The 27,762-nt window shown below is 41.6% G+C and overlaps 1 protein-coding gene across 4 annotated transcripts in view; it reads left to right on the top strand.

The window, feature by feature from the left end:
• The window catches only part of P4HA1 (prolyl 4-hydroxylase subunit alpha 1), a 66,679-nt gene that overhangs the window by 25,303 nt on the left and 13,614 nt on the right, over nt 1-27,762 (top strand). For 2 of the 4 annotated variants that reach the window (XM_050959485.1, XM_050959489.1), the window contains 6 exons: nt 3,219-3,458; nt 5,918-6,120; nt 7,751-7,927; nt 16,578-16,648; nt 22,373-22,472; nt 27,137-27,190. In XM_050959485.1, the coding sequence (XP_050815442.1) occupies nt 3,219-3,458; nt 5,918-6,120; nt 7,751-7,927; nt 16,578-16,648; nt 22,373-22,472; nt 27,137-27,190 (845 nt within the window). Of the gene's footprint in view, nt 1-3,218; nt 3,459-5,917; nt 6,121-7,750; nt 7,928-15,449; nt 15,521-16,577; nt 16,649-22,372; nt 22,473-27,136; nt 27,191-27,256; nt 27,311-27,762 lie in introns of all 4 variants that reach the window. The other 2 variants (XM_050959488.1, XM_050959487.1) reach the window with 2 other exon arrangements.

The following is a 27,762-nucleotide window of genomic DNA, read 5'->3' as shown; positions in this document are numbered from 1 at the left end:
ACTTGTGCTTGGGTTTATAATAGCAAAAATTGGCATTAGACTCCAACTGAATCTAGCCTGCTCTGTGTAAGTCAATGTTTGTATGTAGGAAGGATAAGCATCTGGTGGCTCTATTTGTCATATTTTTGGCTTCTGATGGAGCTATTACCTGTAATCGAACAATGCTGAACTCTCTCTCCTAGAGCAAGATTAGTCGCTCAGTATTTAAAGTTGCAAGTGAGTTTCCATTTGTAATTCCACTTTATAGCTCCTCTCTAAAATACCACAGAATTAGCACACTTGGCTGGATAAATATTCCTATTACGTTAGTGCAAGCCTTTAACTTATGGCTTGTATAGAAAACTGAGTTCCGTAGGTAAACAAATCACTGCACTAATCACTGACAGTTAAAATATGCCAGTTCTCTCCATTTATTGTTAGAGAATTTCATGTTCTTATGTTAAAGAAAAAGATTAAACAGGAATGAGATTTTAAGATTGAGTTTATTTTATTTGTTCACTTTAAATGTTGTAATCAGCAAGCTGTATTTTAAAACTGTCTGTGTGCAGTGGAATACGTCTTAGTAAAAAAGAACACTATTGTATAGTCCTTCCCCCCCTCCCCACTTATAAAAAGGATTGTTTTTTGAGTTTAAAAATTAAATGACATAGGATTGCCTGAAGCTATGTAGTATATAAACATTAAGAGCAAGTGACAGGGAACATGTGGAAAACATACATAATCACTTGCACTTATACAAAGCTAGCTAAAATAATCTTTAACAGTTTTTTGTAGGCAGGAAAAGCTAGCTTGTTCCTTGGGGGAAAAAAAATAAAGGAAAGTTCTTAACTTTCTCTACTGGTTTCTCTCTTCCTCTGTTCTAAAACAGTCCTTTAGCAACTGAGGGGAAAAAAATGCACCGCACAATCCATGTTATGTTTTCACAAACTCTCATGTTCAGATGCCTAATACAATTTGGAGTGATTGGCTTTAATGTTGCAAAATGTAATTTTTGTTTTCCATGTTCTGTTAATCTTCAACTTAACTATTTTTCAAAATCTGACTTTGTTTCCCACTCCCCCCCTCCCAAAAACAGATTTTTATCATTTGTTGTCTTCTGTAAGAAATTAAGTGAATTTATGGACCATGTTCTACGGTCTTTCTTGGAAGCAAGCCTGTGCAGCCCAAACTGTGTGCTGCCTGGTAATATAATTCTGCTTTTTAATAGTATTGTGATAAAATTGCATCAGAACCCATCATAATTGCTGATCATTTAAATTTTCATTCTAGAAGTGACGTTCTCTGGTTTTCTTGGCCTCTAGGGCTAGTGGAATTCTAAATCTCTAGTATTTTATCTGTTTTGGTCATTAATTGTTTTCTGTATGATTTTCAGTCACTTAATGCATCCAGTTTTACCCCCTACAATCTCTTTTCCCCAGTTCAGTTGAGCATTGCTACCTCTTTGGGTAATTCTCCTGCTTTTCGATCTTCTGCGTTTCAGACCTTGTTGTCGTTTTTTTTTTTTTTAAAAACTGATATTATACTAAGCAGTTGCCCTGGCTATTTCTGTAGCAAAATGAACAAGTACTGTATAATTTCTCTGACACACAAATAAATCTGTTAGTTATCAGTGCTATTTGTGTGGTGAGCTGTAAACTCTGTGCTCAGCACTTTGTTTATATAGGGCCCCTTAAACTTAGTTCTCATCTGTGGTGGTGAAGTTTCCTGGGCATCTACATCAGACCTGCAAGCAACAAATGTTATAGGAGAGGAGGCCTGAGGCTGTGCCATTTTGACAGAGAATCCCAAGTGGGTAGGTTCCCAACAACCATCCTCTGCTACCTCTTTTTTTTTTTGGGTATGTCTACAGTGCAGAAAAACATTTGTGACTGGCCCGGGTCATCTGACTCAATCTTTCAGGGCTTGGGCTGAGCAGCTATAAAATTACAGGGTAGATATTTGGCATCAGGCCTAGAGCCCAGGCTGAGACCGCACGAGGAGGGAGGGTCCCAGAGCCTGGGCTCCAGCCTGAGACTGAACTGCTATGAGCCCCATGAGTCAGCTGACCGGGCCAGCCACACATGTTCTGTTGCAGTGTAGACATACCCTAAGAGGCTGAAGGTCATTTATCTTCTCTGGGGCAGTCTGCATGAAATCTCAGGACCGTCTAAAACTCAAGAGTTTAATTAAAAGCAAAACTTAGTAAGAAGAGAAGATCCGATTTAAACAAAAGAAATTGAATGCACAACATATTTATTCTGAAAAAACTTATCTCAAGTTTAGTTACAGTAAATAGAAAAATGATATTGCACTGCTGGAGAGGACTCCTTTTTCCACTCTCATCCTTTCGGCAGGTTAGTCTCTCAGGGCTCGTCTTCCCCAGAAAATTACATTGTTAGAACACAACCTTGAGAAGTTGCAGGGCAAAGTTGAAATGTTGTAGAACAGAAAACAGTGAAATCCGTAATTTATGTTCATGATTACTTTAACTTCAGGTGTAAACAAAAAGCAGTTAAGCTGATAGTGTCATGGACAATGAAGGATACTGCATTTTTCTGTAGTGTTTTTTACTCCACCCTGTATTTCCAAATATTTGCCATTCCCTTTTTACAAGATAGAGTTTGAGTCTTCAATTGGCCCTGGATTACAGTGGCAAAAATAGAAACCTGTAATTTACTTCAAATTAAACTTTCAAATAGAGGCCATTTTAAATTCTGCTTCTAAACATAAGTTACTTCATAACCTTTACCAGTTGTGCAGTTACTGATTATCATAGTTGATGCTTCTTTCCCTCCCTCATCCTCATCAGCTTGCCAGTTGCTAGCAAGATGTGCATAGACAAGCTTTTGAAATGTATATGGAAAGTGCCTAACCTAGGCTCTAGGACCAGAGCTTGAACAATTTCTAAAACTACTACTGGTAGAAAAGAAAATATTTAAATTGATTTAGGTCAATATTGCTTCTGCATAATGTGCTTTTCAGTCATAAAAACCTTTGTAGAATTGTCAGTGACTAGTCCATGAGAGATTGTATGCATCTCAATGCATATGCATTTTGTTATGTGGACTTTGATGCTCCAGGGTTTTAACTACTGAGGATTCAACAATATAGCCATTAACAAAGGTAAGTACATTCTAAACTCTGGGTGCTAGCACTAAACAGAATTGAATTTGTTCAGTGGGTAGTCAGAAAATTCAGAATATTATGGTTCCAAATCTTGTGTTTCTTGCTTTCTATAGGTGTAAAGCACAAGTCTTTTTTAACAGCTGAAGATTGCTTTGAATTGGGCAAGATTGCATACACCGAGGCAGACTACTATCATACTGAGCTGTGGATGGAGCAAGCTCTGAAACAGCTTGATGATGGAGAAGTGTCTACTGTTGACAAAGTCTCCATTCTAGATTATTTGAGTTATGCCGTGTATCAGCAGGGGGACCTGGACAAAGCAATGATGCTCACCAAGCGACTTCTTGAGCTGGGTACGTTGTTAAGAGACTAGATCCACAATATATTGTAAAGCTGGTAGGGAAATTCTATGATATAGCAGTCTTCATATTATAGTCTGTAGATTACTTTTGCTTTGCAGAGTAATTGTGGGTGGCTGCTTATTTATATATGGAGATATACCTATCTCATAGAACTGGAAGGGAGGCCAAAAGGTCATCAAGTCCAGCCCCCTTCCTTCACTAGAAGGACCAAGTACTGATTTTCCCCCCCCCATCCCATCCCATCCCATCCCATCCCATCCCTAAATGGCCCCTTCAGGGATTGAACTCTCAACCCTGGGTTTAGCAGGCCAATGCTCAAACAACTGAGCTATACCTCCCCTCTGATGCTGTCATACAGGCGAATGTCTGCTAAAATAAAATGAGTGAGGAAGGTATCCAATCAAGCAGTTACACCCAGTGTATTAAATGATGATGAAAATAATCTTCCCTAATTTTACTCTTTCAAATAACATCCTTGCAGCAGCTATTATTATGTGATCAGCACTGGGAGTTTGGCAAGGGAGGAGGGCCACAGAAGTAAGCCTGTCTTAAGAAATGATTTGTAACCTGAAACTGGCTGCTTGAGGTACATCTGAGTTAATTTTTTGGATGGGAGTTTGCATTTGGGGGAATGGTTGTTTCTCTTTTGGCTTAAATTTTACTACTTGCATACATTTGCTTTCAAGAAGGGTAAATTAAAAATTCCATCCTTAAAGGAGGAGACAAATACTTCTAGCAGAATTGGCAGTTCTCACTATGTTGTAAGTTCTTTTGGCTTGGAATCTCTTCCTGTGTGGCTGTACGACGTCTTGTGTAGTGGAGAATTGTCAGGTGTCCAGTTTTCAAGTGAACACCGGTCGAAAAGGGACCCTCCCCAGTCTGGTGAAAATGAGCGAGTGAGTGAGGGGAGAGCAAGTGATGGAGGGAGGGAGTGGGCAGGGCCTCAAAAGGGACGGGGCAAGGTGTTCGGTTTTGTTCGGTGAGAAAGTTGGCAACCCTAGGTGGCCCTGATTGTTGTTGAAGCATTTGGGTGCTACTTTAATACAAATGATAATGCAGAAAAATATGCAAGTAACTGACTAAAACTCTTTTTATAGGGATTATAAACTTAGCCTCAAACATGCTGTATACTTAAACTTGGCATTCAAAACCGAGGACCAAATACATTCCAATATATTTTATAAATTGATTTATAATCCCTTTTGGCTTTGCATAGCTACAAAGGTTTAAAAATTGATTAATGTGTTTGATGCAATAGTGCTATGAAACTAATATGTTTAATAACCAAGATATGTCAGTGACTGCATGTTTAAGCATTTAGAAGCTGAGTTCTGTTCTAATGTACTATGTAAAATTAGCAGCTTGCTCAACACTTGCTCTTGTGTATAGCCTTTCTCTCTAGGCACTCACATAGCTCTCATTGCCGTAGTATCTGAACACCATGTTCAGTCGTCTCTTCTTTTTCTAAATTGTTTAAAATAAGTTTTACTGTCTTTTTTTTTTTTATTCCTCTTAGTTATACAGTCGGTATAGCTTCACTTCCCTATGGATGAATTCTGTTCTTACGTGTACATAAACACAGTTGTTTAAACCTGAGTTCAGAATGCCGGATCTCTCTTGTTAATGGTAGCTGAGGCTGAAAAAAAACATACTGAGTCTGCAGATCTGGCCCATGAAAACTGAGCAGTTTTGATTTGGAATCCTTGAAAGACAACAAATATGGAATCCAGTAATGGCATGCCTAGTGATATTTAAGCACAATGGCGTAGTATATCTGGGCATTTGTCATTTTCATTACTGTGGTATCTGAGTGCCTAAAGGAGGATGTTCTAGTTCTGCTCTTAATTCTGAATTAATCCTTTCACCACAGTAAAACCCCTTCATCAGTAAATGGAGGAATGAGCTGGCATAGCTTGTTAAGTAGGAGTTTTGTCTGACACATTTTGTCAGCTGTCAGTCTTCCTAGCCCAACTCTCTCCCTGTTGGCTTTCCTGATGTAACATCACAGCCATAACATCCTTGCTTCTCTGTCTCCCTTTATAGTCTTGTGGGCTATCTCTCCCATGGAACAGTTACAATAAACTTTATCTCTTAACTGTTGCTGTGTAGTATTGCTTCCAGTGGAGGTGTCAGTTCCTTGGATTTTGCTGGTTTAAGTTAAACTTTTCCTTGCCCATTCTCTGCTTCCCTAAACAGTGAGCAATGATAATACAGAAATGTGTTGCATCCCAGCCTGTCATCTATTGAATTGAGTCAGGCTTTCAGCTATATTTTTGCTCTGATTTAACTCTGTAAGCATGTTGGTTCACTAAGCATTAATTTTTACAACTTCTGTCCCAGGATGAACAGGTGTTTTTTCTTTTTCAAGGAGCTGCTGTTATATGCCCTTTCAGGTTGACTTCTACAAGTTGCAAATTTATCTATGATGCCTCTCCTTTCTTCTCCATTAGATCCTGAACATCAGAGAGCAAATGGTAACTTGAAATACTTCGAATATATCATGTCTAAAGAAAAAGAAGCAAATAAGTCTACTACCAAAACAGACAGCCAGACTGACAAGGAAACAAAGACTAAGAAAAAGGAACCAAACAAAGATTATCTGCCAGAGAGACAGAAGTATGAAATGCTGTGCCGTGGAGAGGGTCTCAAAATGGTAAAGTGGAATAACCTATTTGTTTTTGATTTTTGTTTAATTTACAGAACCAGTCATGCAGGACTAATTTAGAAGTATTAGCAAGTTCTAGTGCTAAGGAAGATGAGCCAGCTCATCCCTGCCAACAGACTAATCTTTAGAACACTCTTTTGCCTCTTACTCCTGTCTTTATGGTGGCCTGCATTCAAAGCATTTTTGATGAACATTTGCAAGAAGTTTGTATGCAGCTTGAACATAAAGAAATCGTTGTAGCAATAGAATAAGTATAGACATATAGTGGAGGGAATGAAGAGGGACAGTGCAGCATCTCTGAATGAAGAAATAGTAACCGATGTGTGAGGATGCTGCCCACTAAAGCTATTACAAATGTATTTTAATACCAGTTAGTGCTCTGAGAATCAAATAAGAGTATTGCATTACAACAAAGATTGTATTACACACAGTATTGAACATAGTTCTTCTTAAGACTAACTGTAAAGTTAATGTTTGCTATAAGATGTGTCTAATATTAAACTTGCTGAGAGCATGGTTTCTCAAACTATATGTGCAAAGTACAGGTAGGCATAGGAAAAGTACAAGTAGGCATAGGAAAAATGAATTACTGTGCTTTGTTCTTCTCAGAATGAAGAAAAGGCTGATGCCAATCATAGCAGTGATGAATAGTCTAAGACTACGAATTCATTCATCTAGGTTTTCCAAAAAGTGATGATGGACTTTTTCAATCCAATGTCTAAATAGTGTTCAGCTGATGCTGTTTAGGAGCTAGAGGGTTGACCTCTTCCTTCCTGAATTTGTTGTAATCATACACAAAATTTCTCTTCTTTGACTTACAATTTAACTAATTATAAATAAATTATTTAATTTTTGTTATATTTAATATTTGTTGAAGAACCACCCCCACCTCCTTAAGGACATGTCTACACGGCATAGTCTACCCCTTGATCTTTCCCAGATATTAGCCCCCCCCCCCCCCCCCCAGTGTCCACACTGGGTTTGTAGGTGTTTTAAGCCCAGGCTAGCTTATCCCAGATAGCAATGTGGGTTAGAACCTGAGCTCCACTTTATGTTGGGCAGGCTAAACCATTCAAGTTCTGATAGTCTTCTAATGCCCTTTTCACAATTCCCTCCAAAAGATAATTCTCCTGCAATTGTCTAGAAAAGAATCCTAGATCATCTCAGCACAAAGAACAATGAGATATTCCCCCAGACACACGAGTGAATGGAGAAACAGTCATAACACAGCTTTATCCGGGTGTGAATGTCCCCTCTACCAAGCCCTACCCATGGTGCTAACTTGGGTACTCACACCTGAGTGAACTGTACAGACATAGCCTTAGTGTTATATGCTTGCCATATGAATATGTGTAAGAACACCAACAGAGAAAGTGGTCAGGTTTATAGATGGAATATGACAGGTCAACAAGTTCCATGGTGTGTGTGTGTGTGTGTGTGTACACACACGTGCGCATACACGCACACTAGTTGTCACATTAGATGCATTTCAGTCAGTGTGTAATTTTTTTATATGAAAAAGTGTGTGTGTGTGTGTGTGTGTGTGTGTGTCCCCTGTAATGGTGTTAATGTGAACAAGCACTTGATTCATTTTGTTTTTGTTCTATCTTGATTTCAGACACCTCGGAGACAGAAGAAACTCTTCTGCCGCTATTACGATGGAAACCAGAATCCCAAGTACATTCTGGCTCCTGTCAAACAGGAGGATGAATGGGACAAACCTCGGATTGTTCGCTTCCTTGAAATTATTTCTGATGAAGAAATTGAAACTGTGAAAGAACTAGCAAAGCCAAGGGTAAAGAGCTTCAGTTTTCTCTTGTTTTGGAAACTTCAGTGCCATCTATAGTGTTCTATGTGCATGAGCTCAATTCACCTCTTGATTAGGAGTTTGTAAACTTATGTGTGTGTAACATCATTCACCCAAGCTAATTTATTTTTCTGCATGGCTTATAGTGGCAAGCTGGTCAACTCAGTGAAAGCTGGAAATGTAATCACATTAGAATCTCTTCCCAGGAGATGGCACTTCAGATTCACCAAACTCTTGTGCTGGATAAGATTTTTGTGGATGCTGTTATGGAGGAGAAGAGAACCTCCTTCAGCTCCACAATAGTCACAGCATGAAACTTCCCCCTACTGCAACAGACCTGCCTCAGTATACTGCTGCCGCTACCACCACTGTAATTCATGTTGAATACTTGTCACAGTTTGCTATAGCGTATAAATGATGATGATTTGTATGGAGATGCCATTTAGGAGCCACCATATCTGTGGTCATGGACAGGAGATAATAATTTACCATATGGACATCTACAGAATAGTAGTACTCTTCTTTAGTCATCTGAAACTGAGTCAGGGCCATGAGGTGCTCTCGGGCAGCTACATAAGTCCTTTTCAGCAAAGCTCATCCTAGCTTCATTTAACATCCAACCTATTATGCCTCCTTTTTAGTTTGAACTAACATCACCTTCATTCTCCCACTTCATCACCTCAACTTTCCAAACCTATTTCAAGAACTAGATTCCGAAGGACCAGTCTCTGAATCTGAAGTAACCTAGGACTGGCTTATTGTCAAGGCAGCCATGAGAGCCCACGTCAAACAAAAAGGGTATCTTAGTCACCCAGGACAATATGATTGGCAGCTGCAACACTGGGACAGATTAAATCTGTTAGGGAACTTGCAGAGTAGCAAGGCAGTAAATATAACACAACTTGTCTCAATTTAACTGCATCTCCAGACTTGTACTTGAGGTGAAGCTATTCTAATTAATCCTTGATTGTATAGGTCACCAACTACATCTGAAGTCAGATGCAAACAATATAAGTGCATCATTTCCCCAGAACTACTTCTGTTTATGCTAAATAGATACTTATTGGGAGCAAGCTGAGCAAACGAAGGATAAATACTATGTGGATAGGTACATTGGAATTATCTAAGAGAAATTATCCAACCATTTCTCCTTTTTTCAAGCAAATCAAAGGCCTTATCCATAATCGAGTCAAGAAATTATCCAACCATTTCTCCTTTTTTCAAGCAAATCAAAGGCCTTATCCATAATCAAGTCAAGAATGGTGCTGCCTTTGTTAGGCACCAGCTTGCGTACTGAAGAGCATCAAGTGAAGAGTAGGCTCTCTATCACCTACCACTCCTTTGTTCTTGAGGTAACACCCCAGACTAAAGCAGGTGGATCTGATTTCAAGTGTTGTACTCCTTCCCTATACCTAAATCATCTCTTCCTGCCTATGCTTCCCATGTCAATCACATCAGGAATCAGATCCTAGTTTGTGTGCTAATTCCTATTTCGTTGTGTTACAAAATCATGGAAAACGATCCAACTGATGATTTGGGCTGCATTGTTTTGCTGTAGGAAACACTGGTGTTGCCTCCTTGGATTATAACTAACCTGTTTATGGAGTGGAAAGAAAACATTTCTGTTATAAGGATCACAAAGTCTAAATGATACACAGATGATAGTAGATTTAAACTAAACTTTCTGGGACAATTGTTTTCTAGTCGGATAAATAGTCTGGCACAGTTTTGTAACGATCTCAGGTACTACTCTCATGTTGAAAAATGTGGAACATTCAAACTTAAAGCCTAGACATTGCAGGTTCAGTGGTTGATGCTGCATGAGGGTATGTTTTGAGGTTGAAAGTTCATCTCTTGTGTTCCAGGCATTGAGTGTCACAGAAGTCTTAGAGTCTAGAAATGAAAAGGTATATAATCACTATCCAGTCTTCTGCTCCCTTGTCAGCAGCTGGCATGAGAAAAGCTTAATTCAGTCTTCGGAGATGCTGTTTTTGAGTAGTAGGCTGTGTGCGATGATCCAGCCACTTTACCCAGGGGACAAAATGGGGTGAGAACAGTGCAGATTAAGGGATTCCCTGACTCTGTTTGAATCAATAAGGTCTGAGATGCTTTGAGCCTTTATTGCAAAATAAAAATAAGAACTAGTAGTAAAACACTTGCCCAGATTGACACACACAGTACTCAATAAACCCTCCTTGGCCTGGAATCACCATAATAGTCTATGGCAATGACCTAGTGCTTCTAATGCTGGGGCATTGCAACTGAAACTTTCCCAATTATGGCTCACTGTATAGTAGCTGAATGTGCAGTAGCAACAAGCAGTTTGCTAGGGGTGTTGCCGTGACATCGTATGACAGAAACAGATCTTGTGGAAATGGAGCAGAATGGGACGCTAACTAAAATGGGATGGAAGTAAATTACTTGACAATGATATAGTGTGTTGATTGGAGAAGAGAGGCCCTAGAACAGTCTTGGCCCAAAGTCTGATTTTTTGGATGACCAAAAATGTGGAGCGTATTTCACATGATTTGTGATCATGGTGTGGCCGATGGGTCTGCGTTCTGGAACAGAGTGTGAACAACACAGATCAATTATTCATTCAATGTAGAAGGTTTAGCTAATGCAGCTAATTGGAGATTTTTCAGATTCTAAGGTAAGGTTTCCTTCATGTTTTTCCCTTCCTCCCCTCCCCCTCATGGTTAAAACTTCTACTCAGTGTGTTCCTTGTATATGATTTAACTCTAAAATGCATTCTGGATGTACAGTATATTGTTGTACGTCTTTGACATACATGCTGTACAGCTTCCAGCAGTTGCCATGTCAAGTATAAAGGAGTTAAAAGATGCTACAGAAAATGGCTTTACTTATCTAACCAGCTGCTCTTGTTGCTCCCCAGAAACTGGAATATTGCTTCTAGGAAAAAATGTACCAGTCACTCACTCCCTCGTCTCTAAGGCCTGGTCTACACTATGCGTTTAAACGGATTTTAGTAGCGTTAAACCGATTTAACCCTGCACTTGTCCACACAACGAGGCCCTTTATATCAATATAAAGGGCTCTTTAAATGGTTTCTGTACTCCTCCCCGACGAGAGGAGTAGCGCTGAAATCAGGATTGCCATGTCGGATTAGGGTTAGTGTGGCCGCAAATCGAAGGTAATGGCCTCTGGGCAGTATCCCACAGTGCACTACTGTGACCGCTCTAGACAGCAATCTGAACTCGGATGCACTGGCCAGGTAGATAGGAAAAGCCCCGCGAACTTTTGAATTTCATTTCCTGTTTGCCCAGCGTGGAGAGCTCACCAGCACAGGTGACCACGCAGAGCTCATCAGCACAGGTAACAATGCAGTCTCCTGAGAATAGAAAAAGAGCTCCAGCATGGACTGCACAGGAGGTACTGGATCTGATCGCTATATGGGGAGAGGATTCTGTGCTAACAGAACTCCGTTCCAAAACATGAAATGAAAAAACATTTGAAAAAATTTCCAAGGCCATGATGGAGAGGGGCCACGCCAGGGACTCAATACAGTGCTGTGTGAAAGTTAAGGAGCTCAGACAAGCCTACCAGAAAAACCAAAGAAGCAAACGGAAGGTCTGGGGCAGGGTCGAAAACATGCTGCTTCTATGCTGAGCTGCAAGCAATTCTAGGGGGGTCCATCACCACTACTCCACCCCTGTCCGTGGATTCTGAGGTAGGGGTGGCAATCTCAGCCATGGCTGAGGATTCTGCAGACGGGGAAGATGAGGAGGAAGAGGAGGATGAGCTTGCAGAGAGCACACAGCACTCCGTTCTCCCCAACAGCCAGGAGCTTTTCCTCACCCAGACGGAATTACCCTCCCAAGCCACCCAGACAATGAAGCCATGGAAGCAACCTCTGGTGAGTGTACCTTTTGCAAATATAAAACATGGTTTAAAAGCAAGCGTTTTTTTAATGATTGATTTGCCCTGAGGACTTGGGATGCATTCACGGCCAGTACAGTTATTGGAAAAGTCTGTTAATGTGTCTGGGGATGGAACGGAAATCCTCCAGGGACATCTCCATGAAGCTCTCCTGGAGGTACTCCAAAAGCCTTTGCAGAAGGTTTCTGGGCAGGGCAGCCTTATTCCGTCCTCCATGGTAGGACACTTGACCACGCCATACAGGTAGCAAGTAATCTGGTGATATTGCATGGCAAAGCCTAGCTGCGTATGGTCCCGGTGATTGCTGGCATTCAAGCAACATCCGTTCTTTATCTCGCTGTGTTAATCCTCAGGAGAGTGATATCGTTCATGGTAACCTGGTTGAAATTCAGGAATTTAATTAAGGGGACAGAGATGGCCATTCCTACTGGGCTGTTTACCTGTTGCTTAAAAGAAATCCTTCCTTGCAAGTAGCCAAGCGGGTTGGGGGTGGGGGGGAATGGCGGGTGAATGGTGCTGAGCTTTTTTGCATTTGGCTAGCAGGGATCTTCCCTGCTACCAGCCACGTGGTGGTGGGGGGGAAGGGAAGTGTTTAGCAGTGATCTTCCATGATACCTGCCATGTGGTGGGGGGAGGGGTAAAGTGATCATCCCAGAGAATTGGATGGGAGGGATGGTCTCTGCTGCTGCATGTTAACAGGAAAGAAGCAGCACTGAACAGGATTTGCTTGGTATTTGGGAAAGAAGGGCACCATGTCTGAAGGCTGCAGAAGCCGAAATACAATGGCTTACCATGGACGCATGCAAGCTGAATTCTGCTGCCCGGACTTGCATCTGTGAGATCTCTAACACCAGAGCCGCAGGCACTCAATATTAGGATGCAAAGTGCGACCTTGTAGTGAAATCACATGTGCTATGTAAGGTGAATAGTGTTGTTCACTGTGAAAGAGTATAACCATTGTTCTGTAAAATGTATCTTTTAAAATACTTCTCTTCCTTTTTTTTCCCCTCCCTCATGCAGCTGCAAATTTTTCAAGCCTCCCTACTCCATCCCGAAGGCTATCTCAGATAAGACAGCGGGGAAAAAGACGCGAGACAAAACGTTCTCGGAAATCATGGAAGTGACCCACAATGAAAGAGCTCATCTGAATGAGTGGAAGGACGTGGTATCAAATTACAGGAAAGATGCCAGTGAACGTGAGGACAGGAGGGCCCAATGTGAGGAGAGGTGGCGGCAAGAAGATCAGCGGTGGCAGGATGCAACGCTGGGGCTGCTTCGTGATCAAACTGACATCCTCTGACATCTGGTGGAGCTTCAGGAACAGCAGCAGAGTCAGAGTGCCGCTGCAGCCCCTGTGTAACCACCTTCACCCCTCACCATGTTCCATATCCTCTTCACCCAGACATGTAAGAACGCGTGGGGGAAGGCTTCGTACACCTGCCCACTCCACCCCCGTGGACAGCCCAGCCAAAAGGCTATCATTACTTTGAAATTTTTTTTAGTAGCCTTTTCCTTCCCTCCTATTCTCCTTCCAAACCACACCTGGGCTACCTTGTCAGTTCTCTCCCTCTTTTTATAATGACTTTTTAATAAAGAATACATGATTTTAAAACGATTGTGACTTTATTTCCTTAAGCAAGCTGTAATCGAAGGGGGAGAGTGGGTTGCTTACAGGGAATGAGTCAATAAGGGAGGGTGTTCATCAAAGGGAAACAAACACAGCAGTCACACCGTACCCTGGCCCGTGATGAAACTTGTTTTTAAAGCTTCTCTGATGCGCACCACTTCCTGGTGTGCTCTTCTAATCTCCCTGGTGTCTGGCTTGTGTAATCAACAGCCAGGTGATTTGCCTCAGCCCTCTACCCTGCCATAAAGGTCTCCCCTTTACTCTCACAGAGATTGTGGAGCACACAGCAAGCAGCAATAACAAAGAGGACATTGGTTTGGCTGAGGTCTGAGCGAGTCAGTAATGTGCGCCAGCGCGCCTTTAAACAGCCAAATGCGCATTCTACCACCATTCTGCACTTGCTCAGCCTGTAGTTGAACAGCTCCTGAATACTGTCCAGGCTGCCTGTGTATGGCTTCATGAGCCATGGCATCAAGGGGTAGGCTGGGTCCCCCAGGATAACTACAGGCATTTCAACATCCCCAACTGTTTTCTGGTCTGGGAAGTAATTCCCTTGCTGCTGCTGTTTAAACAGAGTAGTGTTCCTGAAGACATGAGCGTCATGAACCCTTCTTGGCCATCCCACATGGATGTTGATGAAACGTCCCTTGTGATCCACCAGTGCTTGCAGCACCATTGAAAAGTACTCCTTTCAGTTTATGTACTGGGTGCCCTGGTGCTCTGGTGCCAAGGTAGGGATATGGGTTCCATCTGTTTCCCCCCCCCACACACACACACACAGTTAGGGAATCCCATTGCAGCAAAGCCATCCACTATGACCTGCACGTTTCCCAGAGTCACAACCTTTCATAGCAGCAGCTTAATGATTGCTTTGGCTACTTGCATCACAGCAGCCCCCGCAGTAGATTTTCCCACTCCAAATTGATTCTCGACTGACCGGTAGCTGTCTGGCGTTGCAAGCTTCCAGAAGGCTATTGCCACTCGCTTCTCAACTGTGAGGGCTGCTCTCATCTTGGTATTCTGGCTTTTCAGGGCAGGGGAAAGCAAGTCACAAAGTTCCATGAAAGTTCCCTTACGCATGCAAAAGTTTCGCAGCCACTGTGAATTGTCCCAAACCCGCAAAACTATGCGGTCCCACCAGTCTGTGTTTGTTTCCCGGGCCCAAAATTGGTGTTCAATGGCAGAACCTGCCTATTACCAGCAGGATCTCCAAAGCGCAGGGGCCCGCCGTTTGAGAGAATTCTATGTCCTCATCACACTCGTCGCTGCGCTGCTGTAGCCGCTGCCTCCTCGCCTGGCTTTGCAGGTCCTGGTTCAGCATAGACTGCACGAGAATGCGGGAGGTGTTTACAACGTCCACGATTGCGGTCTTGATCTGAGCAGGGTCCATGCTTGCTGTGCTGTAGCATTTGCACAGTTCACCCAGGAAAAAAGGCACGAAATGATTGTCTTCTGCTTTCATGGAGGGAGGGGTGAGGCTGTACCCAGAACTACCTGCGACAATGTTGTTTGCACCATCAGGCACTGGGATCTCAACCCAGAATTCCAATGGGCGGGGGAGACTGCGGGAACTATGGGATAGCTAAGGGATAGCTACCCACAGTGCAAGGCTCCGGAAATCGACGCTAGCCTCGGTACATGGACGCACACCGCCGAATTAATGTGCTTAGTGTGGCCGCGTGCACTCAACTTTATACAATCTGTTTTACAAAATCGGTTTATGTAAAATCAGAATAATCCCGTAGTGTAGACGCACCCTAAGAAGGAACTGAAGTATCTCCTTTTTATTAGTGTTAGAGATTTTCCTCCTCTTCGCCACCATAAAAATACTATTTTGCTGTAAAACACCACAGTGGAAACTGATTGGATGAAGTGCATGGCTTGTGTGGAAATTTTTTTCCCTCTGTAGGTTTCTGAATGGTCGGATTAATGTGATGCAATATTTACTTGTAATGCAACTATTCTGATTGGTTCGCTTCACAGCTGAGGCGAGCCACCATTTCAAACCCCATAACGGGAGTCTTGGAGACGGCACATTACAGAATTAGCAAAAGGTAAGAGACTTCATACACCAAACATTCTGGGCCTGTAATGAGTGCTTGTTCTCTGCTCATTCAGGGAAATAGGGGTGGTCTAAAAAGCTACTTCTGACTTTCTAGACCATCTCTTTAATATGTACAGATATTGTAACAGGCTGTTACTGCTGAGTTTCTTAGTCTTTTCCTCTAACTAGAAGTTCTGTTTTTTGCCATTTTAGCTAATATTCCTTTTCTTAAATAGTATTTGCACAGGTGCATAGAATGTGCACAGGTGCAAAAGATTACCTTATATTTGCTTTCCCCCACCGCGTATGCCAACAAAAATGTCATTGCTCTCCTTGCTAAATCTGGCAGACTCTCTGAAAATCCCTTGCATCCAGAAGTGGAGTCACATTATCCTGTGTAATAGTTGCATTGGCATGCAGAAATATTTGTTCATTAGTCATATAAAATATAATTGTCCAAGATAATCGTCTTCCTCCTATCTGTTGGTTTTTTTGCTGCCTCCTAACTCAAACTTTGAGAGAGCAGTATTTTCTTCTTTATAGCCTTCCAAGTTCTCTCCACTTTGCTAAAAAGCACTGCAGATTTGTGAACTTGAGTTGTTTGTTTTTTTGAAAGAAGTTTGATGTCTTAGCACTTGCACCTCCTAAAAAGACATCTTTAGGAGCTGCCTAGTAAAAGTCTAGTCCTCCATTAGCTGTTTTGTTTTCCCTCACAAAAATCCTGTTGTTCAGTATTTAACTAAAACAAAAAAAGAACATTAAACTTCTGGATATGGAGGAATTTTCTTTGAAACTCAGCACTATAAACTATTTGCAGAAAGTCTCTAGCTTAAAAAAAAAAATAAGAAAGAAAAGAAAAAAGTGAAAGGACATTCTAACCAAATTTGTTCACCCAAGTCTTGATTTTGGAAATGGCAGCTGTAGATACTGTCTCCCTTCTAAATATTGCTGCTGATCTGAGAGCATTGCATACCATCCAGACCAATCGGAAACCCTTCCAATCACCTGTGGCTTGGCAAAAAGAAGCCTACTACCAGAGTAAGCTCTTGTCCTTTCTCTTTTTGTAGCTGAGCCGGGCTACTGTACATGACCCTCAGACTGGGAAACTGACCACAGCACATTACAGAGTCTCTAAGAGGTAAGGGGAATGTGTTCCAAAGGTATATCTAACACCTAGGAAATCTGTTCTGTGGCTAGCCTATTAAATCTTCTAACTGCAAATCTGGGATGGGGAAAGATTATATATATTTTTCTTGTGCTCATTCCTATTTAGAAGAGATGAGGTGGCCTAAAAATTACCTGGCACATATTGGTGCAAACGAGCTGCTTACATAGGAAGTTTTAAAGCATTCCTGCTACCTAAAAGGAAAGCTGCTGCTGCTTTTCTGTCTGCATGGTCCTGAATAACACAACTGGCATACTAAAAAACTGTTAAAGTAATGTGAAGGGTCCCACCTAAGTACTGCAGTTGTCACTTATTTGTGCCATTATACCAATATGTGTTGTGCTTTAAAATTAAGCACTTGAGATTTGTGTTATAAATAGCAACAATAGCATGAGTTAGAGAGCTTGAGAACTTTAGTTCAAAAATTCCTTGTTGGTTTAACACAAACCAGTTGTGCATTTACTCTGCTAGTTGATTTAATATCAAATCCAGCATTCACTGGAAAATATTAGATCCACATTTTTGTTTGTTTAAATTATCTTTTGAACAAATGAGACTATCAATAAAGGGTTTTTGTCAATAGTTTTAACCTCAAAATTTGAATAGTGGTTTTTAAAAGGGGGTAAAAATGAATTGGGTTTAGAGACAAAATTTCCAAAATATCCCCACCCCTACCCCCCAAGAAAATCATTAGCTCTTGGTTAGTTATGTAAGCAATGAGTTTAGAACCCTTATGAACAAGAAGCCTACTACAAATTACATTAGAAAGTATGAAGTCTTAAATACTAGATTACTAGAAATTCTGTTCCAAAAGGATTGGTAGTAAATAGGAGGGTATTTCCTCAACAAGTCTGTTAGGCCTTTTTGAGTGAGCTGGTTTGGATTCCAGATAAATCCTTACTACTGAAAACCAGAAACTCTGCTCTATTAACTTTTTTTTTTTTTAATGGATGTCTGCTTCCCCACTCCAAACATTACAGACATTCTTTCCTAGTCATTGCCCTTCTAAATTACAGCATTCCTTTATGAGGAGACTACTGTTCACTCAGCAGTACGTGGCAGACTGTAAATGGGGGCATGTCGCCAGCTGCATGAAGAGGCATGTCAAGCCTTGCTGTATGCAGCACAAGAATATATGCAGCTAGTCCGACACATCTTTCAAGGAAACTAGTGGTTTTTGAGGCAGCCAGTTAGAATCCGTAGCATATGAGATTAGTGTTTCCTCTTCAGGAATATCAGCCTCTGCTTTTATTTTAATCACTGCTCTTTCTCTAAAGAGAGAGTGTTTAGACCATCCTTAGTATGTAAAAATGTTAGGAAAGTGATATTTTTATCTCTCTCATGGCAAAACCAATGACTAGATTATAGTCAACCTTTTAAGAAATGACTAGAAATGTTAGGTAGGGGGAGTAAATGTAATTGCCATTTTAACTGTTCATTTGTAATATAATAAGGTCAAACATCCATTTCCCAACTTTTTAAATGTTCAAGTTGAGAATGTCAAATCCACCAGTGTGGATTTCAAACGCTTCATAAAATATTTTATGTAAAATACAGTGTGGTAGAATATTTCTAATTCAGGTGGAAATCCATGAATAGAGCATCTATTCATGAACAGCTTCTGAAGGGAAGTGGCTTAATGTTATGTTCTGATGATGGCAGCAATGATAACTAGATCTCTTTACCTTTTGGCTTTTTGAAGTGGTACAAAGAGAACTTCAAGTCCTATATTAGCTTCCCTATGATTACCTCTTAAAGTAAAATGGAAAAATGCTTGTGGGCTTTGCCAGTAAAAGGGGTTTCAAAAGAGAATTATTTTCCACCGGGGAAAAAACTCCTCTTAATGTGGATGATAGTCTTTTCAGATATAAGGTTACCTGTCTGTAACATTCACTTAAAGCATAATGATACTTCAAATGAGTGAAATTGTTTTCTGGCCAGTAGAAGTCGAAGGAAAAGTTTACACTGAAAGGCAGAGCCTGGCATGCATTTCACATGAGCTACTCTGATCATTAATTTCATACTTAAATAGTTCAGCTAGTTGAGCACAGTTTTCTAACTGATTACTAATCCTGTAGTGAAATTACCAGTGGAAAAATGTCTTCAGAGTTGTGAGAGAGAAGGCTGGTGATACAAGAGAGCAAGAGAAATGAAGTTTTTCAAGTGGAGGATTTCTGTCCCTGTAGAGCAGCACTCACTGTAGATACCTACCTTGGCTGCTTTGGTAGTGAGCCCTGCAAGAGGTAGAGAGAACAGCTCCCTTAGACTATAATAATAATAAATAATAATAATAATTTTTTAAAATGTCTCCACGGTGAACAAAAGTTGAGACCAGTAGCAAAATGGCTGATACAGCTGGGCTCATATCCCTGAAGGGCAGATAGACACATCCTGGTGGAAGTTGCTGTTCTGAAGGAACCTCTTCATATGCCTGATAAAAGCCAATGAAGCCTACTAGAGCAGCAGTTTTCAAACTAGGGTCAGGACAGCAAAGTAGGTCATGATCCCATTTTAATAGGGTCACCAGGGTCAGCATAGACTTGCTAGGATCTGGGGCTGAAGCCTGAGCTTCACCCCCACCTAGGGCAGTGGGGCTCGTGCCTCCTCTCCCTCCACCCTGGGTGGAGGGAACTCCCTCTCCTCCCATTTGTGTAATAAATTTGCTGTCGGAAGTGGGTTGCAGTGCAATGAAATTTTGAGAACTACCAGAGGCTAGCTGCTGCTGGAAAATCAATCCAGAGCTAGGAATACGCAAATCCTTCTGAGCTGTGATGGGAACTGAGGAAGTAGACTCAGTGATGCTTATGGATGACAACCTGTGCCAAAATGTCTTGCTAGAAGTCGCTACTCAACTCTACCAAGTAGCTTTCACTGCCAAGTTACTCTTCCAAAGTACAGTAGACCCTTGCTAGAATGCGCGTCTATATAGCGCAAATTCACTTATAGCGCGGGATTGTGCATGGATCCCAAATTTAATTACCTTCATTGGAATCCATGGTAACATAGTCCTCGTGTTAACGCAGGTCTGCACATGGATCCAAAACCCTGCATTCTAGCGAGGGTCCGGTGTATGTATGGTGCTGTTTTACCAGAAATAGGACTGATGCTTCATAGTCTTTCTTCACAAAAGTTTGTTTTATCTGTATCGTCAGCTTCCTTCAGTTCTGTCACACAGCTGTGGTCAGGAAACAACATCCAGACCCGGAAACCTGTCTCAGTTCTGGCAAATACTAAAATGCAAGCTCATTCTCCCCATCACCACCGCCCCTTCTATCTTAGCCCCCCCTTACCATAGTGTATAAATAAATACTTGAGTGCCTCACATTCTAATTTATTTATCCTCCCACCACTTGTTTTAAGTAGGCAGGTTCTGTTTTCCCCATTTTACCAATGGGGTACTGAAACACAGACGAATTGAGTTGCCCATGGCCACACAGCAAGTCTGTGGTGGAGCAGGGCATTGAACTTGAGTTGAATCCCAGGCTGGTGTCCTAACCACTACACCACCTGTCTTCTCTATAGTACTTGGAGAGTGTGAAAGCTACTTGGTAGAGTTGAATAGTGACTTCTAGCAAGCTTGAAGTTTGAATTCGGTGTGATGTCTTAGCCTGATAGTAACAAAATCATCTTATTGTGATGGTTTCTTGTGCATTATGTATCATTGTTACAGTGCCTTTCTGAGGACAGTGTTGCATGTTCTGGGGTTTTAATTTTCAATATGCAGTTTATAATTGGCTGTTGTGGGAAATGCTTCATATACACACATTCCTATTTCTTTCCTCCTTGCTTATTCTAAACAGAATGAGGATAGACTGCTTTTAACACTTTCTTATGCAACAAGTTTCTACCATATTTTTATAAATACGCCCAGTGTGCCGAAGTCCTCATTTTGAGATGGATTGCGTTTACATGCTGTTCTGTGCATGGTGACTATTTAAACAGATTTCATGCTTGCCCTTGGAGATTCTGTAACCTGTGTCAGTATCATGTGTTGTAGGAACGTGTTTTGCTGCTTCTCTTGATGTGGGGCATTCTGGGGCTTTTAAAAGAACAGGTATGTAGAAATATGCTGATGTTAGTAGGTGAAAAATTGTTATAACCCTTTGAACCAACGCACATACTGATTTGCCAGTTCACTGGTTCACAGATTGATCTGTGGGTACTCGTGTTCAAGTGGTGCTGGCTTCTAGTTTCCCACTGCTTCTATAAGTGTCTAGACTTTCCATTGCAAAGATGATCCAGGGAGCTAGCTGTGCGGCTAGGAGGAGTTACCACATAAAAGGATTGTAAATGCCAACCAGATTCAGGGACCAAAGTCACCAGTGTTTCGTGTTGTCAGTGAGAGAGGACTGTCTGGTGAAGAAAAAGAAGAGGAAAAGATGGCTGGGTAGCATGTGCAAAGAGGAAGAGAAGGGACTAGAAAAAAAGGCATATTGCTGGAGATGCATCTGGAGTGTTAGATGTTTATGAGGGGTAAGGGAAATGGTCCAATAGGTGGGCTCAGTTGTGATGACACAAAGTTTGAACCTCATTGCACTGACTCAGTAATACTCAAGTTAAATCATTACCTTTGGATACAGTTGCCATTTTTACATTGCTTGACTTTCAAGAATAAACATAATTAACAGGATAACTTTGTGATTCAGCTTCTCCATCCTTGCAAAATGGTACATTGGCATGCTTGGAATACGGAGGTAGTCCCTTTGCCATAGTTCTCTAGTGCCTTTCCTCCTCTTTCATGGGAACACATGATTACAGGGGAAATTAAAGCAGCTGTTCAAACACGGCTTTGATGGAGATGGGTTGACAACCTAACCCAGTCCCTCCTACCTCACTTTTTTTTTTTTTGTGGAGGCACTCATCTTGTTCTTTAGAATTTCCACTTTCATTTTAAAAATGTTACATCTCTAATCCGTATAGTTGCAGAGAAAACACTGAAAATGTGAAACTAAATGTCAGTGCAGTATGCCTGTAAAAAATAAGTCTGAGGGCTGTGAATTGCCCTATTTTATTTCATTGCCTGATAATGGGAAACTTTTCAGTGAAGTTTTTTATTTAAATTTATTTATATTAAAGGTTATTAAAAGCAAGTAAGAAATGAGGGAAGGCGTGGAAATCACAGATCTGTATAACCCGAGGATAGCATTTGGGAGAGTTGAGTTAGAATCACCCAAGGTACTGTGTACGCTGAGCCAAAAACGGAGATAAGGGTCCGTGTTTAAACACTGCTTCGGCAGCATAAGTTCCTACCATGGATTGGCTGTACAGAATAGACAGGGCAAAACTCGTGTTTGTAAGCTTGTTCAAAATTATTGTTAGAACTGGACACAAAAAATGGAATGCAATTTTTAGTCCTGTCCACTTCAGCTGTCCAAATAGTATTGGAAAGTAACTTACCTAGTTTAAAAAATGTGAATATGGTTCCTTTGATCACTTCCTAACCCATTATAGAAACTAGGGGCCTTATTCAAGACTGTGATATTACCAATGTTACAAATGTCCTCTCTGGTAAGAGAAGCTTCACAAATGTGGGACCTGGCAATGCCAGTAATTATATTATTAGCCTAAATAACTGTCTTTAAATAAGATGGCTCTAAGTCCTTATGCACATTTTAGAAGTTATAAAACTCTGATTGTTCCACTTATAACACAAGCTTATGGTATGTTACTAGCAAATTATTTCCTTTTTTAATTTAGTGCCTGGTTGTCTGGATATGAAAGCCCTGTGATATCTCGCATTAACAGGAGGATACAGGACCTAACAGGACTAGATGTTTCCACAGCAGAAGAACTACAGGTGCGTAAATAAGGATTTCAGTAACTAGTCACACCAGACTTTGGTTTGAATGAAATGGACTTTTAAATCTACTGTACAGAAGAGAGACCCAGGTAATCTTCAGACAGCTGCTTTGGGGGATATATGCAGAGGCTTATTCTTTGGTGTGCATTCAGCTCCTTCAAGTGTTATTGAAAGTCAGGTCTAATCAATATGGGAAGAACATCAATGCCTTGATACTGAAGTTGAATAACTGAGCCAAATTCAGTCTTGATGTAAAGGGGATCCAATTTTGTTTTCAGTGGAGCAGCACCTGCTTACCCCAGGGCTGAGTTTGACTTGTAGAACCTGTAGGGAAGTAGAGAACAGTTGACATTTCTGCTCTTTAAAATGAGTGAGGTTTTTTGTTTAGAAATTTTTTTTGTTGCCACCAATAAGACCAGGTTTTCTGATGGTAGCTCAAATTTTCATGGGAATGGTATCTAGAGAAATACTGGTTTTGACTGATATTTAAGGGAAGAGGTGATTTTCTCTGAATCCGTCTCAGGATTAGAAAGTCTCAGAGAAACTGATTTGAGGACTTTATCCTTAATTCATCAGCATTGTTAGAACATGGGTAAGATTGTGATTGCATGTGTATATTTTAAGTTCATTAAATAAATTCACCTGTTGCAATAGGCTGTGCCTGAGGGATTTGGGGTCTTAATTTATCAATGTGGAAGCATCACATCTTAACATTTACTGCCATTCTCATTGAGTGTAACACCGTTGCAAAAAAAGCAAATGTAATTCTGGGCTGCATTAGCAGGCGTGTTGTAAACAACGCACAAGAAGTAATTTTTCCACTCCATGCTAATTGGGCCTCAACTGGAGTATTGTATCTAGTATGGGTGCCACATCTCAGGAAAGATGTGGACAAACTGGAGAAAGTCTAAAGAACAACAAAAAATGATTAAAAGTATAGCAAACAACGACCTATGAGGGAAGGTTGAAAAAACTGGGTTTGTTTAGTCTGGAGAAGAGAAGACTGCGGGAGTACATAAGTTTTCAAGTACATAAAAGATGATTACAAGGAGGAGGGAGGAAAACTGTTTTCTTTAACCTCAGAGGATAGTACAAGAAGCAATAGACTTAAGTTGCAGCAAGAGCAGTTTATGTTGGACATTAGGAAAAACTTCCTAACTGACAGGCTGGTTTAAGCACTGGAATAAATTGCCTAGGAAAGTTGTGAAATCTCTATCATTGTCTAACCTGCTCTTAAAAATCTCCAAACACCTGTCAGGGATGATCTAGATAATACTTAGACCTTCCTTAAGTGCAGGCGACTGGACTAGAAGACCACTTGAGGTCCCTTCCAGTCTGCAAGTCTATAATTAAGACGTAGACAGTGTGACTGCTGATCATGAAACCAGGCTTGCCACGCTAAACAAAGTTCACATGAGGATAAAAATGCCCAGGCATCCAGCTCAGAATAGAGGGCTCTTTAGAGCAGAGGTGGGCAAACTACAGCCCATGGGCCACATCCGGCCCACCACCTGATTTTAATCTGACCCTCAAGCTCCTACTGGGGAGCAGGGACTGGGGCTTGCCCTGCTCCCTCACTCCAGCTGGGGAGCATGTGTGCCGCAGCTACCGGAAGCAGCTGCATGTCCCCCCTCGGACTCGTATATTTAGGGGCAGCCAGGGGGCTCTATGCGCTGGACTGTGGCCAATGGGCGCTGCAGGGGCAGCGCCTCCGGACGGGGCAGCGCGCAGAGCCACCTGTCCATGCCTTCCTGTAGGAGCCAGAGTGGGGATGTGATGCTGCTTTCGGGAGCTGCTTGAGGTAAGTGCTGCCTGCACCCCCTGCCCCAGCCCTGATTCCCCCTTCCATTCTCCAAACTCCCTCAGTCCCTGCCTAGAGCACCTTCCTGCACTCCCATGCCAGACCCTGTACCCCCAGGCAAAGCCCTCACTCCCTCTGCTCAGAGTCACCACCTGCACCCTGAATTCCTCATTTCTGGTCCCACCCTAGAGGTGCCCCTGCCCCCTCCAAACCCCTTGGTCCCAAACTGAAACATCTTCCTACACTCCAAATCCCTCATTCCCAGCCCCACCCCAGAGCCTGCACCCCTCCTGTACCCCAACTCCAACTTTGTGAGCATTCATGGCCCACCATACAATTTCCATGCCCAGATGCGGCCCTCAGGCCAAAAAGCTTGCCCACCCATGCTTTAGAGTGTCGTGTAGGAGAAAGTGGCAGATAGACGTCAGCAATATGGTTGACAAAATGAAAAATGTAGTCAGGCTGGTGACTAATATCCAGAACTGAGCTTAGTTTTGACTGGAAGGAGAGCGTTGCTGTTAAAGGATGGGAAAGTGATTTGGAGTAACACACAAGGATGCTTTCAGAACAATTTTGTAAGTCTTTAAAGTTTATAGACGCTAATTACTGTTTTATCTATGACTTGGATAAAGGACTTCTTGGTATAAAACAGACCTCCGTTACAGGAGGGGGGCATTACTCAAAACGACTGATAGACTAGAGACAAGCAGGGACAGATGATAGTTTCTGCAGCTCTGTTTGGAGAACTGTAAGAGTGCTAATATAAAAACAAATAAGACTATCTTTGTTGTTGATCTGTACAATGGAGAAGTATTTGAAGGCATGATGGCTCTAGCTGTGCTTATCAGGAAAGTAATAGTGGTGGAGTGAAATATTAGAGCTCTCACTTCAAGAACAGACTCTGCTGCAGGAATTGTGAAATCCTAACTCATAAATAGTCTTGGATTTACTTCTGCTGCTGCTGAGCTAATCTAACACTGCATGAAGGATTAATTGCCTGATTTTTGTAAGATGCCAAGCATCCCAACTCACAGGAGTCTGATAGCTGAAGATGCTGAGCATATTTTAAAAAATCGTGCTTGACCTGACCACCTTCAGACGTTTGTAATGTACATTCTGTCTGTGTATAAATATAATTTAAAGTGTCGATATGACTTAAAGTGGTAGAAGAAAGAACAGGAGTACTTGTGGCACCTTAGAGACTAACAAATTTATTTGAGCATAAGCTTTCGTGGGCTACAGCTCACTTCTTCAGATGCACAGAAGGGAACACACAGACAGAAGATATTTATACATACAGAGAACATGAAAAGGTGGAAGTACTCATATCAACTGTAAGAGTCCAGTCAATTGAGATGAGCTATCATCAGCAAGAGAAGAAAAACCTTTGAAGTGATGACCGAGATGACCCATAGAAGGTGTGAGGAGAACTTAACATGGGGAAGTAGATTCAATTAGTATAATGACCCCACCAGTCCCAGTCTCTGTTTAAACCCAGGTTAATTGTATCTAATTTGTATATTTGAGTTCAGCAGTCTCTCTTTGGAGTCTGTTTTTGAAGTTTTTTTGGTTGCAAAATTGCCACCTTCAAGTCTGTCACTGAGTGGTTAGAGAGGTTGAAGTGTTCTCCCACTGGTTTTTGAATGTTAAGATTCCTGATGTCAGATTTGTGTCCATTTATTCTTTTGCATAAAGACTGTCTGGTTTAATTCAGGGTAACAGAAAATGAAGATGTTTGGCTGCCTCTTTCTAGGGCAGCATTTTCTCAAATGTAGCCACTGTGGCTGCATGAGGTCACCAGGGGCTTTTCTTGTGGCTTTTCTCCCCGCCCGCCCGCACTGCCTCTGCTGCCTCCTCCAGCCCTGGGCTTTGGGCTTGTGGTGGCAGGCTTACCACTTAGCACTCCTGGCCCCCACTGCCTTCTCTGGCCTCCCGGCAGTGGGCTCCATTCCCTGGATGTGGGATTGGGGCTTGGGCCCCAGAGATCCAACCCTGGCCATGTAGTGGCAGGTATCTACCCAGGGCTCACCTCCCCCACCCCAAATAACTCCTGGCTCCCCATCCAGGAGTTAATTTGTCCCCATGCTTCCTGGGGCTGAGTAAGTCTGCTATGAAAGGTGGTATTTGTATGTTAATGTCACTTTTCACAGCAGACTGAGTAGCTAGCTGGGAGGCTGTGAAACATAATATTAAGATTCAAATACCACTTTTCACAGCAGTAGACTTATTAGTAAGAAAGTCTTTTTACTTGCTTTTTATACCCCAAAAATATAAGAACTTGCAGAGCACCTTATTTGTGTTTCTATTCTGTTTAGGTCCAGTAAAGAATAGAGACAAGTGTATATTATTTTTATTACTGAGTCTTCAAAAAAAACCCAACAAACCCATCATAAATAAATTACAATCATTAGGAGATGTATATGTATTTTTTTTCCCTAAAGTTAATTCAGTATTTTAGGAAAAATGGTTAGTTGCCACCAGCAAGAGTTGGTGGCTGCACTCCAGGGCCACCAAAAAACTTGTGAGAACCCCTATTCTAGGATTTGAAATGCTACCATGAGAGAGTCTGTAGATAGCTGTAGAAATGATCACAAGACTCAGAACTCAAAGCTAAACTCCTGCTTGTATTCTCACTAGTAGTCTGATTGAAATCAATGGAACTATATTCATGAGTAGGTTTAATATGATTTAACCCTTTTGTTGTTTGACAGTATGCCCTACAGGGGAGGGACTTATTTGCTATGACTGAATTTTTTTATAGATGAAAGTTAAGTGTGAATGCTGGAGTCAAATATTCATTCGCTCTCCTCCAGATAGTATACTGCTTTATTAGATATTTGTGCTTCTCCTTTTGCTATAGGTAGCCAACTACGGCGTAGGAGGCCAGTACGAGCCTCATTTTGATTTTGGAAGGGTAAGTTCCTCTATTTTCTGCCTTCATGGCTTTCTACTTCACATGCACTATGTTTCTCTTTTTCAGGTGGCAAATTATGGAGTGGGAGGACAGTATGAACCCCACTTTGACTTTGCACGGGCAAGTAAAGAGGTGGAGGGGTGAAAATGACCCACTGAAGCCTAGGCCTGTTGACTGTGGCACAATATATTTTCTTTAATTTATGTTAAATTTCATAGCCTATCAACTCTTCTAATCCATATTAATGGATAAAGCCCTCTAAACCACCAACTGAACAGGCATTATAAAGCAGTAAGGTCTCCTTTCAAACTGTAAAACAGTCTTTTATTCAGGGAGGTGACTAATTCTTCATTTGGGAGATGGATAAGGTATGACTGGCTCAGCAAACTGTTAATAATGAAAAGTCAATATAATAATCCTTGGTCCGTGGTACAAATCCAACCAAAGTCAGCAGTGAATCAGTTATTACTATCTGATGTCTGTTTTGGTGGCATAGGGAAAATAATGTAGTGGCCTCAATCAACAGGATTTCCACTCACACAACTTACTACAATTTGCACTCCCCTAGGTAG

Source organism: Gopherus flavomarginatus, chromosome 6, assembly GCF_025201925.1.
Source record: "Gopherus flavomarginatus isolate rGopFla2 chromosome 6, rGopFla2.mat.asm, whole genome shotgun sequence".
Lineage (NCBI taxonomy): Eukaryota > Metazoa > Chordata > Testudines > Testudinidae > Gopherus > Gopherus flavomarginatus.
The sequence above is the reverse complement of the archived record's forward strand: the minus strand, read 5'-3'. Positions and strand labels throughout refer to the sequence as shown.